Consider the following 14,713-nt stretch of genomic DNA (forward strand, 5'->3'; position numbering starts at 1 on the left):
GTGGAATTGGGGGGTAAGGGGTGGGGGAGGGACAACATCCTATACAGAAGAAAAATCACAGGCTTTGGAGTCATCAGCCTGGGTTAAAGTACCAGCTGAAATCAATTATTAGCTGTAGGACCTTGGCAAAGTCAGTAATCTCTTTGAGCTTCAGTTTTCTTATCTGAAAAATGGGGATAATTATGCCTGCTCCAAAGAATTAAAATGAAGATGAGTATGGGGATTGCCTAGCTTGCTGCCTGACACACAGGAGGTGCTGAGTAAATGGTACTTGTTTGATTCATATTTGTAGAGTTAAATAGAAGCTCCTGTTCTACATGAAGAGGGAAGCTATGCTTGGAGTGAGCTGTTGTTAGGTGCCTTAATTTAGGGGACTGCAAACTTTCTGCCTAGATTATCTTCAGAGGTTGTCCCAGAGCCCTCCTGGTGAAGGTTCCTACCTGTCTCCCCAGCCTAACGTCTGCTCTCCATGCTCTGCCTTCCTCCTCCGGACAGCTGCGGTTGCATTAATAGGAAGCCAGGGGCCCAGCCCTGACTGAATGAGGACATTGTTGCAAAGACTGAGGAACCACAGACACTGTTGCAGTCCTCCCTGCCCCAAGGAACCCTGGAGAACCTGTGGCTGGCCCTCAGCCCCTCCAGCTGTGTGTTTGGGGAGACAGCCTAGGTCCTCCCCAAACCTCCTGGCCTCCTGGGCTCCTCCGGGCCTCCTGGAGGGACGGGAAAACGGTTAGGATGTGCTAGAGAGATGCCCTGTTTTTCTGAAGATGAGGTTAGAGTTTTCCCTTCAAAACCAAGGAAGCCATGATTAGGGATCTTTCTCAGAGCTGGCGGCTAAATTGCTGCCCCAGGTGCAGGGAGGAAATAGACTCACCCATGCCCTTAAGAGACTCACCCGCAGGTGGGAGAGCGGAGTCCCACACACCTCGAAGGCAACAGGTTTGAAGGATGTATAGACTTGTGTGGTGGAAGCAGAGAGGAGGGAGATACCGACTCTGTAAGTGTATGTGGGGGGCGAGTGGGGGGAGTAGTAGAAGATGGGTACAGCTGGAAGAGGTGGAGGAGGAAGGCCGCCCGGGAACCAGCGTGAGCAAAGGCCTGGAGGTAAAATTAACGTGATATGCTGAAAACAAAAAAACAAAAAAAACCCAGACTGTTCTTGGGCGTGGCTGGGACACAAGGTGCTGGGCCGGTGGGGCAGTAGGGAGTGCCGACCAGAGAGGCTGAGGCTTTACTTTTGAATTGTGGGACTTGGAAGGTTTAGCAGTAGGGGGACAAGCAGGGTCAAGTTTTGGAAATCGCTCGACTTAGGTGAGCAGACTGACGGTGTGCTAGGCATTTTCTTTCTTTCAACAAATATTTGTCGAGTGTCTATGACGTGGTAGAAGCTGTTTTGGGCACTGGGCAACAGCGGCAAAAATTCAGATCGAGCCTTCCTTGAGAGTAACTTTCACATTTTATGAAAGAGGAAATTGAACGTCGGCTTGACCGCGGCTTATGACTCTGGCCCGGACTTTTGTGCAGAGGTAGCGTGGCTCTGGACAGCCCTTTAGATGTCTCGGCGCACGTGGGTCGGTCAGCCTGCGGGTCCTCAGGATGCGCGCGCCGCCGGGGCTTCTCTACCGCCCCGCCCGGAGCCCGCCTCCAGCCCAACCCACACGTGGGTTCCCGCACGTCCGCCCGGCTCCCCCCTGACGTCAGCCTCGCGGTTCTATTTAAGGCCCCTCCCGCTCCCCAGTCGGAGTACCCGAGCAGCTGCCGCCAAGTCCGGGTCCAGCGCCGCTTCCCGCCGACGCCCCCCCGCCCGTCCGACGTGCACTCCCGGTACGGTCGGGCCCGGCGCGCACTGCGCCCGAGGGGAAGAGCGACTGCTTGGGGCTAAGCTGGCCCCGCTCTGCCTGCTCAAGGGAGGGGTGGGCGCTGCTTCCCAGAGGCAAAGTCCTGAGACCTGGGCGGTGGCTCATGCCACAAATGGGCTGTGGGCCCGGCCGCACCCTGCTTTGGCTCTAAGTGGGCACAGTGGCCTTTGGCCGGGCTGGGGAACCAAGGAGGTGGCCGCACCTAACCTGGGGTCGAAGGCCTGGGTGGATGCAGGAAGGACCAGGACACTACAGGTCTGAAGGGTGGGGGTGAGGGCATACCTCCGGGCTCGAAACGAGCAAACTGCACAGAACTCGAAGTCGGGTTCCGGGAGCCCATGCAACCGAAAAAGCCTCAGCAGTCTGGGGCAGCTTTCTGGAAGCCGGAAAGGCGCTGGGTGCCGCTCGGGTTGCATTTTAACCCTCGGAATCTCGAGAGGTGGGCTTCTTGGGGGCAGCCGCTGCCTGCAGATTAAAAGGGTGCTCTTTGTGCAAGTTACATGTGTTAAGCAGCTAACGATGTATAGGGCGCTATGCTAGACATGGTGCATGCAAATATGAAGCCGAAAGGGTACCAGCTCTCCCGCCTCTCAGACAATGTAATGAGAGGAGGATAATCCGGTACCTTCCCCTCCTTTTGACAAATGGGGGGACCTAAGACTGGTTGGGGCATCTCTAAGGTCACAGTGAGTGGCTGGCAGAGTTGGGGCGTAGACCCTCTTTCTTCAGGGCTTCACGCGCACCCGTATCCCCACATTGAAGGGAGCGCTGCAGCCCAGAGCTTAGGTTTTGGTGAAACCAGATGTCCGCTGAAAGAACTCCCTTCCCCCTGTCAGGCTGCTAGAAACCTTACAAGGCTGTCTAGAAATAGCAGTGATTTGTAAGGAGAGACTCGTTTCCAGCTTGGTGACTCTGGGCTGCCTGCCTGGAATTCCTCTCGGATATTTTTGCCCTTTGGGGCAGTGTCAAGATTAGACGTGGTGCTTTCGGGATGCAATCTACGACAGTCTCCCCAGTGAATGCAGTGCAGGTTTGGATTAAAAGAGTCGAAGCCCCCGTCCCCGGCTCTGGAAATCGAGGGTTCCACCAAGTATTTATTAACTTTAGGCCTCCAGGCTTCAGGCCTCTGCAGCTACTGTTGCACTTCCTGTAGTAACAGAATTTCCTCATACCGGGCCTCACGCCTTTGCAACGAAGATCACGGCAGAAGCCACACGAGGTGCCTCCCTGTGGGTTGGTTAACAGTCCCGGGTTCCTAATATCACGATTTAAAATCTGGCTCTGGCAGCGCGCCAGGCCAGGGAGGCTGCCAGCCGGGCTTCACGTTGTTCGTGTGTGCTTTGGAGCGCTAGTTTAGTCTAAAGTCTGATTCTGAGCTCACTCTGACCCAGAGAGCAGAATAGTTTCTGGTCACGTCCGCTCACGGGCGGGGCCTCGCAAGCATCCGCTGTGCTGTCTGGTCTAGGGCCCACCTCTCGGTAGCCGGCGGCCACTAGCACTCTGAAATGCGCTTGCGCGCAGGGATACTGAATGGGTAGGTGGTGGGGGAGGGGCAGCTGCTAATCTTCCGGGTCTGGGCGGGGCGTAAAATCCGCGGGCTCCGCCGCTTCTTCGGGGGCGGGGGTTGGGGTGAGGGAGAAGAAAACGAGGGATTGCGCATGAGCAGAGCTCACCCTGGCTCTGGGCAACGCGGTGAGGCCGTCAAAGGCGGTTTACTCACGTACCTGTGGTCCTGGAGGGGCTTGGCAGGAGTCCTGGTGACGGGAGTAGAGTTGGGCGGGCGGCTCACAGTGATCTTGTTTGAGGAAAGGCCAGCTCCATTTGGAGTTAACAAGTCAAGATGAGTGAGCCCTCAGGAGGCTATACTTACACCCAAACGTCAATATTATTTTTCCACGCCAAGGTGAGGACGTTTACACCAAGATCCTAGTCAGACCAGATCCTGGCATTAGGCCTTTCAATTCTCCTTTGTCTGTCTTTAAGTTTTTTCCCTCTCCCTTTTTAGTCAGCTCTTGTGATTTTTAGTGGCAGCTACCCCAAAAGGAAGCAAAAGAAGCTTTTTCAGAACACCTTTTGGTTAATAATTGTTAATTTAAAGAGGATGCAGTGACTGCGTGTTTTTCCCCTTATAGATTCCTTTCGGTTTTAAGTCCAATATGGCAACTCTCAAGGATCAGCTGATTCAGAATCTTCTTAAGGAAGAACATGCCCCCCAGAATAAGATTACAGTGGTTGGTGTTGGTGCTGTTGGCATGGCCTGTGCCATCAGTGTCTTAATGAAGGTAAGTGAGAGCCTTTCACTCTGGAAGCCAAGGATACCTTAACTCCATCCATCCTCCACTCACTCTCCAAGAATTGCATTATCACATTGTATATACACATATTTAGGTTCATGCACTCATTCAAAGAACTTTATGTGAAACAAACTTGTAAAACATGATGCTATACCAAAAGAGTATCTAAACTACAAAAACTAAAGGTTTTTAGGCTGGAGACCCGGTTTCTTAAATTCACTGTACTTTATTAACCTGCATTAGTTGCCTACAAATGAAAAAGTAGAGTCCATGCCTTTAAACAAGCTAAAATTATTTAAAAGTAATTTTGGAATTGAAGTTGATATATATACGTGGTAAAAATTAAACTGAATGTGGGAAGTCTTCCACCCATATTAATCCCCTCTGCCCCCCTCCTTAGATAGCAGTTTTGGTACCAATTATGGAGCTAAAATTTAATTAGAAAAAGAGAACTTGTGAATAAATAAAAAGTACTTTTGGGGACTTCCCTGGTGGCACAGTGGTTAAGAATCCACCTGCCCATGCAGGGGACACGGGTTTGAGCCCTGGTCCGGGAAGATCCCACATGCTGCGGAGCAACTAAGCCCGTGCGCCACAACTGTTGAGCCTGCTCTAGAGCCCGTGCTCCAGAACAAGGGAAGCCACCGCAGTGAGAAACACGCACACCACAATGAAGAGTAGCCCCCCTTCGCCGCAACTAAAGGAAGTGCGCACGCAGCAACGAAAACCCAACACAGCCAAAAATACATAAATTACTTCATTTTAAAAATATGGGAAAAAAAGTACTTTTTACAGCACTCAAACCTGGTTTATATGAAAAAGAAATTGAGGCAGCTTACATATTAAAATATTTTAAGTTCGGATTTGGAGTTCCTAATAAGAGAGTGAAATGATGAATTCTGGATTCTGAACAGAAAAGGATTGAAATGAGAAGGGACTGAAGGCAGAAATGAGCTATGCAAAGGTCTTGTAACTACACAGGTTGCTCTATATGTTCGTAGACCACATAGTATACCAACTCTTATTCTTTCCCCATTGGTTCAGAAATTGATGTCATTTATTTTTCCCAAGCCTATGAAACACCTGTGATGCCCCCTAACTCAGGTGTGGCTAAGAGTAACTGCCAGACCACTCATTATACTGTAGATGATTAGGGGTAGATCTGCAGCTCAGCTAGTATACCTCTTTGGTTATAATAGTCCTCATTCCATTTGTATTAAAGCTGTTGCTGGTGCTCCTTGTCTGAGATGCACCTGTGAACTTTTATAGGTTCATCTGAAAGGATATTTTTCACCAACATTTTGTAATGCACAAATCTGTCTTTATGTAATAAAACTGTTAGTGTTGGTTAATATATGGAAAACATGTAACCAGGGAATGATCCAGAATATCACTTTTTAAAGTCTTAATACTAATCAATATCATCTATTTAATGGCTAACAACCTAAAATCAATGTGTAAAACTGAATTTGAGAGACTAAATAGAGCAGTTTTATATAATTGGTTGTTAGTCACTGCCAATCCAGTGTTCTGCTTCTGTACAGTAGTGGTGGACCTCCTGCAGAGGTTGCTCCAATGAGGAGAGAGGGTCAGTGCTTTTTCCTATGTATAGGTCATCTGGGAGTCAGCTCTTAAATTGAGGCCTGCCTCTACTTTGAGGTATGTCCTGAAAATAGTTAATAAAGTAGCTGAACTCTCCTATTCCAGAAATATAGAAATCTTGCATGCCCTTCTAAAAGTTTGGAAATAGCAATTTTCCATTGAACTGAAATTTTTTTGTCTTTTAGGACTTGGCAGATGAAATTGCTCTTGTTGATGTCATAGAAGACAAACTGAAGGGAGAGATGATGGATCTCCAACATGGCAGCCTTTTCCTTAAAACACCAAAAATCGTCTCTGGCAAAGGTTGATTTCAACATGTTTGTATTACACTCTATGCTAGACTTAATTCTTTATCAGGCTTGAAAATCCTAGCTCTTCAGAGATTTCTTTTTTATACAGGATAAGAGAGCCTTTGAACAATTTTGCGTTGGTACCTATGGATATCAATGTTTGAATTTCCAGCAAATGGTTTTAAATGGAAATCCAGTTCGTCCATGATGTGGAAAGCATCTGAATTAGAATGTAATTAGCAAAGCTTCGTAGGTCCATATTTTACCACATTGCTTCAAATATTTAAATATACTTACTTCCACTGCTTCGTTTCATACACTAATACAAGGTTGAGACTAGGGTAAATGAGTCTGTTCAGCAGATATTCTTGGCTTAACCCTATCACACTTTACAATTACCAGCCAGGAAACAGACATAGGCCCAAATAGAGTCTGTTTTGACACTTGAAAATCATTGACCATTTATCTGATAGGTGACTCCCTTCATTGTCTTCAACCCAGGGTTAACCACACTGTGCCATAGGGTATCTAGAAGCAAGACATGCTTGGTGAGTGTACAGTTGCCCCCCTGCTTAAAAAAAAAAAAAAAAAGCCTATCCCTGAGCTGGTATGACCACAATTAAGTAGTTAAGTAGAAATAGGAGTGTGGAAGAGTGTGAGCATTGACCTCAGGTGGCAAAAAAATTGGGGGATGTGTCTCATTTGATATGAGTATGAAATAAATTTTATTTCAGCTCCCCCCAATCATAGTTATATAAAGCCAACCACATAACTAAAACCAGAATACAAGGAAGGTGTTGATGTATTCTTCTTCCATGTAAGTGGCCACAGTGATAAAACTCCAAAAAGTAAAGGAGGAGTCTGGGCATTTATATGCCACATATGCAAAACACTGATAAAACTGTCCATTAAAAAAGTTAATGGGACAAACTTTTGCTGGAGTTTTCTTAAAGGCCTTAATCTGGTTATTGTTTCTCTTTTGTCTAGACTATAATGTGACAGCAAACTCCAGGCTGGTTATTATCACAGCTGGAGCACGTCAGCAAGAGGGAGAAAGCCGTCTTAATTTGGTCCAGCGTAATGTGAACATCTTTAAATTCATCATTCCTAATGTTGTAAAATACAGCCCAAACTGCAAGTTGCTTGTTGTTTCCAATCCAGGTGAGACTTTTAATGGCATAAAGATAGATGAGCTAGAGTAAAACCGATAGTATCAATATATATCATAATCTGTATATATATTTCTCATATTTTTCATTTTTCTCAGAGTGAGTTTGTGTTTGTAAAACAGTTAAGTTTAAAACATTAAAAGGGATACAATGCCTTTAATGTAGTCTGCACTTTAAAATTTGTTACTTGCCTAAGAAGATCTTGGATAAGGGATAAGTTTATGAATAATGTGTTATTTATTTTTTAAAATTTGTTTATTTTTGGCTGCGTTGGGTCTTCGTTGCTGTGCACGGGCTTTCTCTAGTTGAGGCGAGCGGGGGCTACTCTTCATTGCGGTGCACAGGCTTCTCATTGCGGTGGCTTCTCTTGTTGCGGAGCATGGGCTCTAGGTGCATGGGCTTCAGTAGTTGTGGCTTGCAGGCTCAGTAGCTGTGGCTCGTGGGTTCTAGAGCGCCGGCTCGGTAGTTGTGGCACACGGGCTTCGTTGTTCCGCAGCATGTGGGATCTTCCGGGACCAGGGCTTGAACCCATGTCCCCTGCACTGGCAGGCAGATTCTCAACCATTGCACCACCAGTGAAGTCCCAATAATGTGTTATTGATGCACAACTTATTAAACTACACTTCTTGAATACTTAATGTATTTGCTATATTATACACAGTATAGAGGCTTAAAAATATTAACAAAAATATTGATTGGTCATGATCAATATCAAGATGTATACAGAGCCATGTATCCTGAGTAGGCAGTCCTTATCTAATGATTCACGTAGTATCTGTGCCTAAATATTTTCTTCACAGTGGATATCTTGACCTATGTGGCTTGGAAGATAAGCGGCTTTCCCAAAAACCGTGTTATTGGAAGCGGTTGCAATTTGGATTCAGCCCGGTTCCGTTACCTCATGGGGGAAAGGCTGGGAGTTCACCCATTAAGCTGTCATGGATGGATCCTTGGGGAGCATGGAGACTCTAGTGGTAAGCATAACTTATTTTCTCTTGTTGTTTTCAAGAAATTGTGTAAAAAAATCGACAGGAGTATCGTTACTAAATCAGAGCCTAAATCAGGTATCCATTCATTAGGGTAGATGGTTTCCAGAAATCTTATCTTTTGGTATAATTATATGCTAAGAATTGCTAAGATTTTAGCCATTTTGTATGACATTTTTTGGTATACGGGATGGGGAATGAAATTTATTTATTATAATGGACACATATTAAATAAGATGATAGTGCTTAGGATACTTCATTTAATATCACAGCTGTTTGGACTCAAACTGCTTGTCCCTGAAAAGGTAAGCCAATCCAAGTGGAGTGTATGAGAAAGAAATCTATTATTATCACAGTTGAGAGATGTTATAATTTGTGCAGAGTTCTCAGTTCCTTATGCCAAGAAAATTCCTCTTATGATCTCATAGTATCTCAATAAGTTAGGAAAACAGATTAGAATATAGTGAAAATTCTTAAATTTACATAATCTAATCAATGAAAATCTAAAAGAGTATTGGTAGTCTTCACCACCTACCAAAAGGAGATAATCCTCCTTAGATAAGAAAAGACAATTTTAGAAGAATGGGTCAGAATTACTAGTCTGCTGGCTGGTGCATGGGAATAAATAAATTCTGTACTGTTTCTTTTAGTGCCTGTATGGAGTGGAATGAATGTTGCTGGTGTCTCCCTGAAGAATCTGCACCCTGAATTAGGCACTGATGCAGATAAGGAACAGTGGAAAGCAGTTCACAAACAGGTGGTTGACAGGTAATAGATCTCATAATTTGTAACACAGAAGGTTGAAACTTATTATTTTTATTTAAAAGATTAAAAGTTTGGGGAATTCCCTGGAGGTCCAGTGGTTAGGACTCTGCACTTTCACTGCTGCAGATGTGGGTTCAGTCCCTGGTCAGGGAACTAAGATCCTGCAAGCCGTATGGCGTGGCCCCCCTAAAAAAAAAAAAAAAAAAAAAAAAAGATTAAAAGTCTAATAGCATTTGCATTTGGTTACTCATTTAGAGTATGATAAATCTTCCTGTATTTGTAATGTAAACTAAGATAAATCAAGTTAGATTAAGTCTACCCTATTTGAGATTCAGTCTTTACTTCAAAAGCATATGATTCATTTAGTTAGGAATAAGAATTTAAAAATCTTATATAGGGACTTCCCTGGTGGTACAGTGGTTAAGAATCCACCTGCCAACACAGGGGACATAGGGTTCGAGCCCTGGTCCGGGAAGATCCCACATTCTGCAGAGCAGCTAAGCCTGTGCACCACAACTACTGAGCCTGCATGCCACAACTACTGAAGCCCACGGGCCTAGAGCCCATGCTCTGCAACAAGAGAAGCCACTGCAATGAGAAGCCCGAGCACTGCAATGAAGAGTAGCCCCCGCTCGCCTCAACAAGAGAAAGCCCGTGCGCAGCAACGAAGACCCAACAGCAAAAAATAAATTAATTCATTTAAAAAAACTTATAATAGTCTCTGAATAGAAACACAGCTAGCTTCTTATTTATTCAGATGATTATAAAATTTTAAGCAAGGTATATATTCATAATGGTACAAAAAAATGAAAATAATTATTAACTGTTAGAAATTGTTCAAATAGGGAAACTTTCAACTTAGTGGCATTATCTACTTTAAATAAGGTAGCCATGTGTGGATCTCAAGTTTATGGAATTGGAGAATGAATCATGATGGGTGTAGGCAAGGCCCTCATTTCTATTTGTTTAGTTAAAACCTGTTAACCCATCATCCCACCCAAGAAGCGTTGACAGTCGCTGTCAACTAACTGTAGCGTTTGTTGAGTTGGAGTTAGTAGTCTGCTGGTGCTTGGAAATGAGTGAATTCTGTGCTCCTCCCACTGATCCCTGTGTACCCCTCCCCCCAACATACACACTCTTGAGATAATCCCAAGTCAAGCATGCTATATGTAATCTTCTTGGATTTGCATTTTTAAATTCAGTATTGCATTTGTAAGAATCATCCATTTTGTTGCATGTGGCTGTAGTTATTTGTTTTCACAGCTATGTGATATTCCACTGTATGAGTATACCACAGTTTATCCATTCTCCTTTTGGAGAGCATTGGGCATGTTGCCAGGTTTTTGTTATTACCAGCAATACTGTTGTGAACATACCCATACATAATATCCTGGCATACATGTGCAAAGGTTACACTTAGGTATATAATGCAACTTTACTACATTATGTATATAGTATTATTTACTATAAAAATGATTTATTATAAAGCATATGTTCAGTGAAAGCTTAGTTTTTCTTTGTTCCTCCCACCCTACTTTTCCCTACCCTTCCCTGTCCTTCCCTACACTTCCCTACCCTACAGTGCTTATGAGGTGATCAAACTGAAAGGCTACACATCCTGGGCCATTGGACTATCTGTGGCAGATTTGGCAGAAAGTATAATGAAGAACCTTAGGCGGGTGCATCCGATTTCCACCATGATTAAGGTAGGTCTATGTAGTAATAGGTTTTACTTGAATGCCATTATTTCCTGTTCTTTAAAAGAAAAAAACCTTCTGAGAAAGCAATTAGATTAATGTTAAGTCCTCAATCATTGATTTAAGTGAAATAAATTAATGCACCTGCAACTTTCTTTTCTGAAAAGACATGGTTGAGCTTTAGGATTAATGTCCACCAACACTGTGTTCAGCACATAGATACTTGATAACTTGTTGACTGAAAAACTCTACTCAATTTTGTTGAGATGGGTGGAAGACTATAAAACAAATTTTTTCCTTTGGGAAAACCAGAAAACACACTCAAGTTAGAGTTACCAAAGTGTTATACAATAAAAACGGGGAATTCCCTGGCAGTCCAATGGTTGGGACTCCATGCTCTCACTGCTGAGGGCCCAGGTTTGATCCCTGGTCGGGGAACTAACATCCCGCGAGTCTCGCAGGGCAGCCAAAAAAAATTGCAAAGTACGATGGATAATGGCAATAATTTAGATTTTCTTTTAGAATGGAAATCTTGCTGCTATGTTAATGACTTTCTTTTACACTGTTCATTACATCCTAACTGAAAATCTGGAAAGGAATTTCTACTTATCAAGTTGTATTAAGCTTCATAATTGTAAAGAATGAAATTCTTGGGAGATCCCAGAATGCATAGAAAAAACGTAAAATATTTTTCATTTCGTCCTCAGGGTTTCTATGGAATAAAAGAGGATGTCTTCCTTAGTGTTCCTTGCATCTTGGGACAGAATGGAATCTCAGATGTTGTGAAAGTGACTCTGACTCCTGAGGAACAGGCCTGTTTGAAGAAGAGTGCAGATACACTTTGGGGGATCCAGAAAGAGCTGCAGTTTTAAAGTCTAATATCATACCACTTCACTGTCTAGGCTACAAAAGGATTTTAGTTGGAGGTTGTGCATATTGTCCTTTATATCTGGTCTGTGACTAAAGCAGTAATGTTAAGACAACCTAGGAAAAACATCAATTTCCTAACATTAGCAATAGGAATGGTTCGTAAAACCCTGCAGCTGTATCCTGATGCTGCATGGCACTTATCTTGTGTGGTCCTAAATTGGTTCGTGTAAAATAGTTCTACTTCCTCAAGAGGTACCACTGACAATGTTGCAGATGCTGCAGTTGCCCTTCAAACCAGATGTGTATTTAACTCTGTGTTATAGAACTTCTGGTTCCTTTAGCCAAGATGCCTAGTCCAACTTTTTTTTCTCCAATTAATCACATTCTGGGATTGATTATAAATCCAGTGTTGCATGTCTTGTGCATAACAAGACATTGTTATGTCTCGTTCTAAAGAATCTTATGTACTATATGTATCAGAATAGTATACATTGCCATGTAATGTAAAAAGGAAAAATCAACATAAATAATGCAGCCAACTATCTGTTATACCAACTAAAACAATAAATAAACCTTGAACAGTGACTACTCTGCTAATTTATTAAGATAAAAAGTGATAAAGCTGTTATTTGTTAATTACATTAATGGGAGCCATTAGGTTATTCTTGGGCAACACTATGATGATTTTTTTTAAGGGGTACTGTTTCTAATGACCAGACTTTAATAAGAATTAATATATTAAGGGTGTGACTAGATTAACTAGCTGTTTTGTTACCATTTCCATTGTAATCAATTGTTTTAATATACTAAGGCCCAAAGTATTATGAGATAATTTGATTATAGTGCTAATCATAACTTGTACCCTACAGTTCACACAGGTAACATTCTATACATGAATGTAAAAAACATTATTTGCCAACTGAACATAAGCAGTGGTACTTGGCCACTACAGGGGGACAGAAATTTTTAAGAACCTTTACTCTCTGGAGGCAGTAACATAATGGTACTTAACAATTTTAAACCAAATAGTCCTGGTGGTTGTCTACTCAAAAATTTTCTTTAGATTTCCCTCAAAATATTTCTATAACTGTGACCTTCTCCAGGCCTAAAAACCATACTTACAGAGGTTAACTAGAACAACTTTATGGTCATCACTCCTCCAGGATGTTTTTTCCAAAGTTTCCTTCTTGAGAGCTAGATAAGGGAAAGAATTATGTTTTTGTTTTTGTTTTTTTTTAATGTGTCTCAAATGTAGAAGGACAAGACTAACCTACATAGGCTTGACAATTAGCTGTTATAATAGGATTTGCTTTCCTATAGTATTTGAAAAAAATAACAGCCTTAAGATATAATTTACATAGCACAAAATTCACCCTTTTAAAGAGTACAATTCTGTGGATTCATATAGTTGTGCAGCTATTACCACTATCTAAGAACTTTTTAATTACCCCCAAAGAGATGTGCAATTATTCCTATAGCCTTTTGTAGACTTTGATGTATCTTCAGTCTTTAAAAAAAAAAGTATTTACCCTTACTTCATATTATTTCATACAATAAATTAGCCAGTATCAACATGACAAAAAATGCTTAACAGATTTATTAAACTAATCTTTCATGAATTTTCAGATTTAATCTTATAAAGCTTCCTTACTTTCTGGTACATTATGTGTTCCATGTTCACCTTGCACCTTCCTGCGCCAGGCAAGGGTAGGCCAACTCTGCTAGGAGCTCTGATTGTTTTTACTGTTATATGATCTCATTTTAGTCTTAATAACCTTGGGAAGTGGATTAAGCAGGACTTAGACTCATCTCACACAAGTTGCCAGTTAGTGGAGGAAGCAAAGGGGACGTTCAGAACATGTGCCTTGGGCAGGTATGAATGAAGAGCCTCTTTCTTCACCTAGAGCAGGAGTTTGGTCACTACTAAAATTACCCCTCTTTTGGCCTGAGGCAAGTGTAGAGCTTGAATCTGGAGGTCATCCAGGTCAGCTGTGTCTCCCTCACAGCCCTGTGGTAAATGAGGTACAAGGGCCAGGAGCTGCTGTGGAAGGAAGCACACAAGCAAGTGGTAGTACGTACAGGACCAACAGTTACTGCCACTCCTGTGAACCCCTTGCTTGGGGCTGGTAGTAGGTTGTGAAAAGAGCCATAAGAGAAACAGGAGAGATGTAGGGAGCTGATGGTAATTGAGACATTAGTCAAGGAAAGCTAGAGGAAGTGCCATTTATGTTCGAAACTGAAAGTGAGGAATCAACTTTGAGAGGGGCTGGGGAAGAACTTTCCAGATATATGGAACAGGAAAAAGCTGTCCAAAAGCTGGAGGGAAGTGTGGTGTCTTGAGATGAAGTTGGAGGGACAGAAAGTGGCCAAGTCTTGAATGTCTCTTAGGTTGTGGTAAAAACTGGTTAAGTGGTCTTCCCTGGTGGCGCAGTGGTTGAGAATCTGCCTGCCAATGCAGGGGACACGGGTTCGAGCCCTGGTCTGGGAAGATCCCACATGCCATGGAGCAACTAGGCCCGTAAGCCACAACTACTGAGCCTGCACGTCTGGAGCCTGTGCTCTGCAACAAGAGAGGCCGCGATAGTGAGAGGGCTGCGCATCGCGATGAAGAGTGGCCCCCGCTTGCCGCAACTAGAGAAAGCCCTCACACAGAAACGAAGACCCAACACGGCCAAAAATAAATAAAAAATAAATAATAAATAAATTTAAATAAATAAATAAATAAACTGGTTAAGTGTAATGGAAAGCCATTGAAGGGTTTTAAGCAGCCTCACTGCATGATCTAACCCACATTAAAAACAAACTACTGGCTTTGATACAGAAAATAGATTATCCTTTAGATTCTGAAAAGGATTCAAATGCAAGTGATGACAAAAGATGACAGAGGAGGTTGTGTCCCCTTCTGTGAGTTATAAATAAATCCTTGGCATAAATTAAAATCACCCTTAGAAAACTAGACATGGCCTTTCCTTTTCATTACTACCCTCTTCTCTCAAGAGAAATTCGAACTATTTCACCACTCAGTCCTTAAGTTATAGAACTTAGTCATAATTTTTAAAATTCCTGCAAATAAATGCTCGGACAAGGGCATGTAAGTGCACTGAAAAGTTTGTTTCTGAAACTCAGGCTGATCATTCCTAAGTCTGCTCTTTCCTTAAATTCCTTTTCGTCCTTGGCGCCC

At 42.9% G+C, this 14,713-nt stretch overlaps 1 protein-coding gene across 1 annotated transcript; it reads left to right on the top strand.

The window, feature by feature from the left end:
• The first annotated feature begins 1,673 nt into the window (after window positions 1-1,673).
• LDHA (lactate dehydrogenase A) lies at window positions 1,674-12,117 on the top strand. Its single transcript, XM_068554129.1, has 8 exons — window positions 1,674-1,824; window positions 3,992-4,141; window positions 5,941-6,058; window positions 7,033-7,206; window positions 8,015-8,188; window positions 8,851-8,968; window positions 10,548-10,671; window positions 11,370-12,117. Exons 2-8 carry the CDS (start codon window positions 4,016-4,018, stop codon window positions 11,532-11,534), a joined length of 999 nt encoding a protein of 332 aa, XP_068410230.1. The 5' UTR covers window positions 1,674-1,824; window positions 3,992-4,015; the 3' UTR covers window positions 11,535-12,117.
• The last annotated feature ends 2,596 nt before the right edge of the window (window positions 12,118-14,713 follow it).

This window comes from Eschrichtius robustus, chromosome 11 (assembly GCF_028021215.1).
Source record: "Eschrichtius robustus isolate mEscRob2 chromosome 11, mEscRob2.pri, whole genome shotgun sequence".
Taxonomy (NCBI): Eukaryota; Metazoa; Chordata; class Mammalia; order Artiodactyla; family Eschrichtiidae; genus Eschrichtius; species Eschrichtius robustus.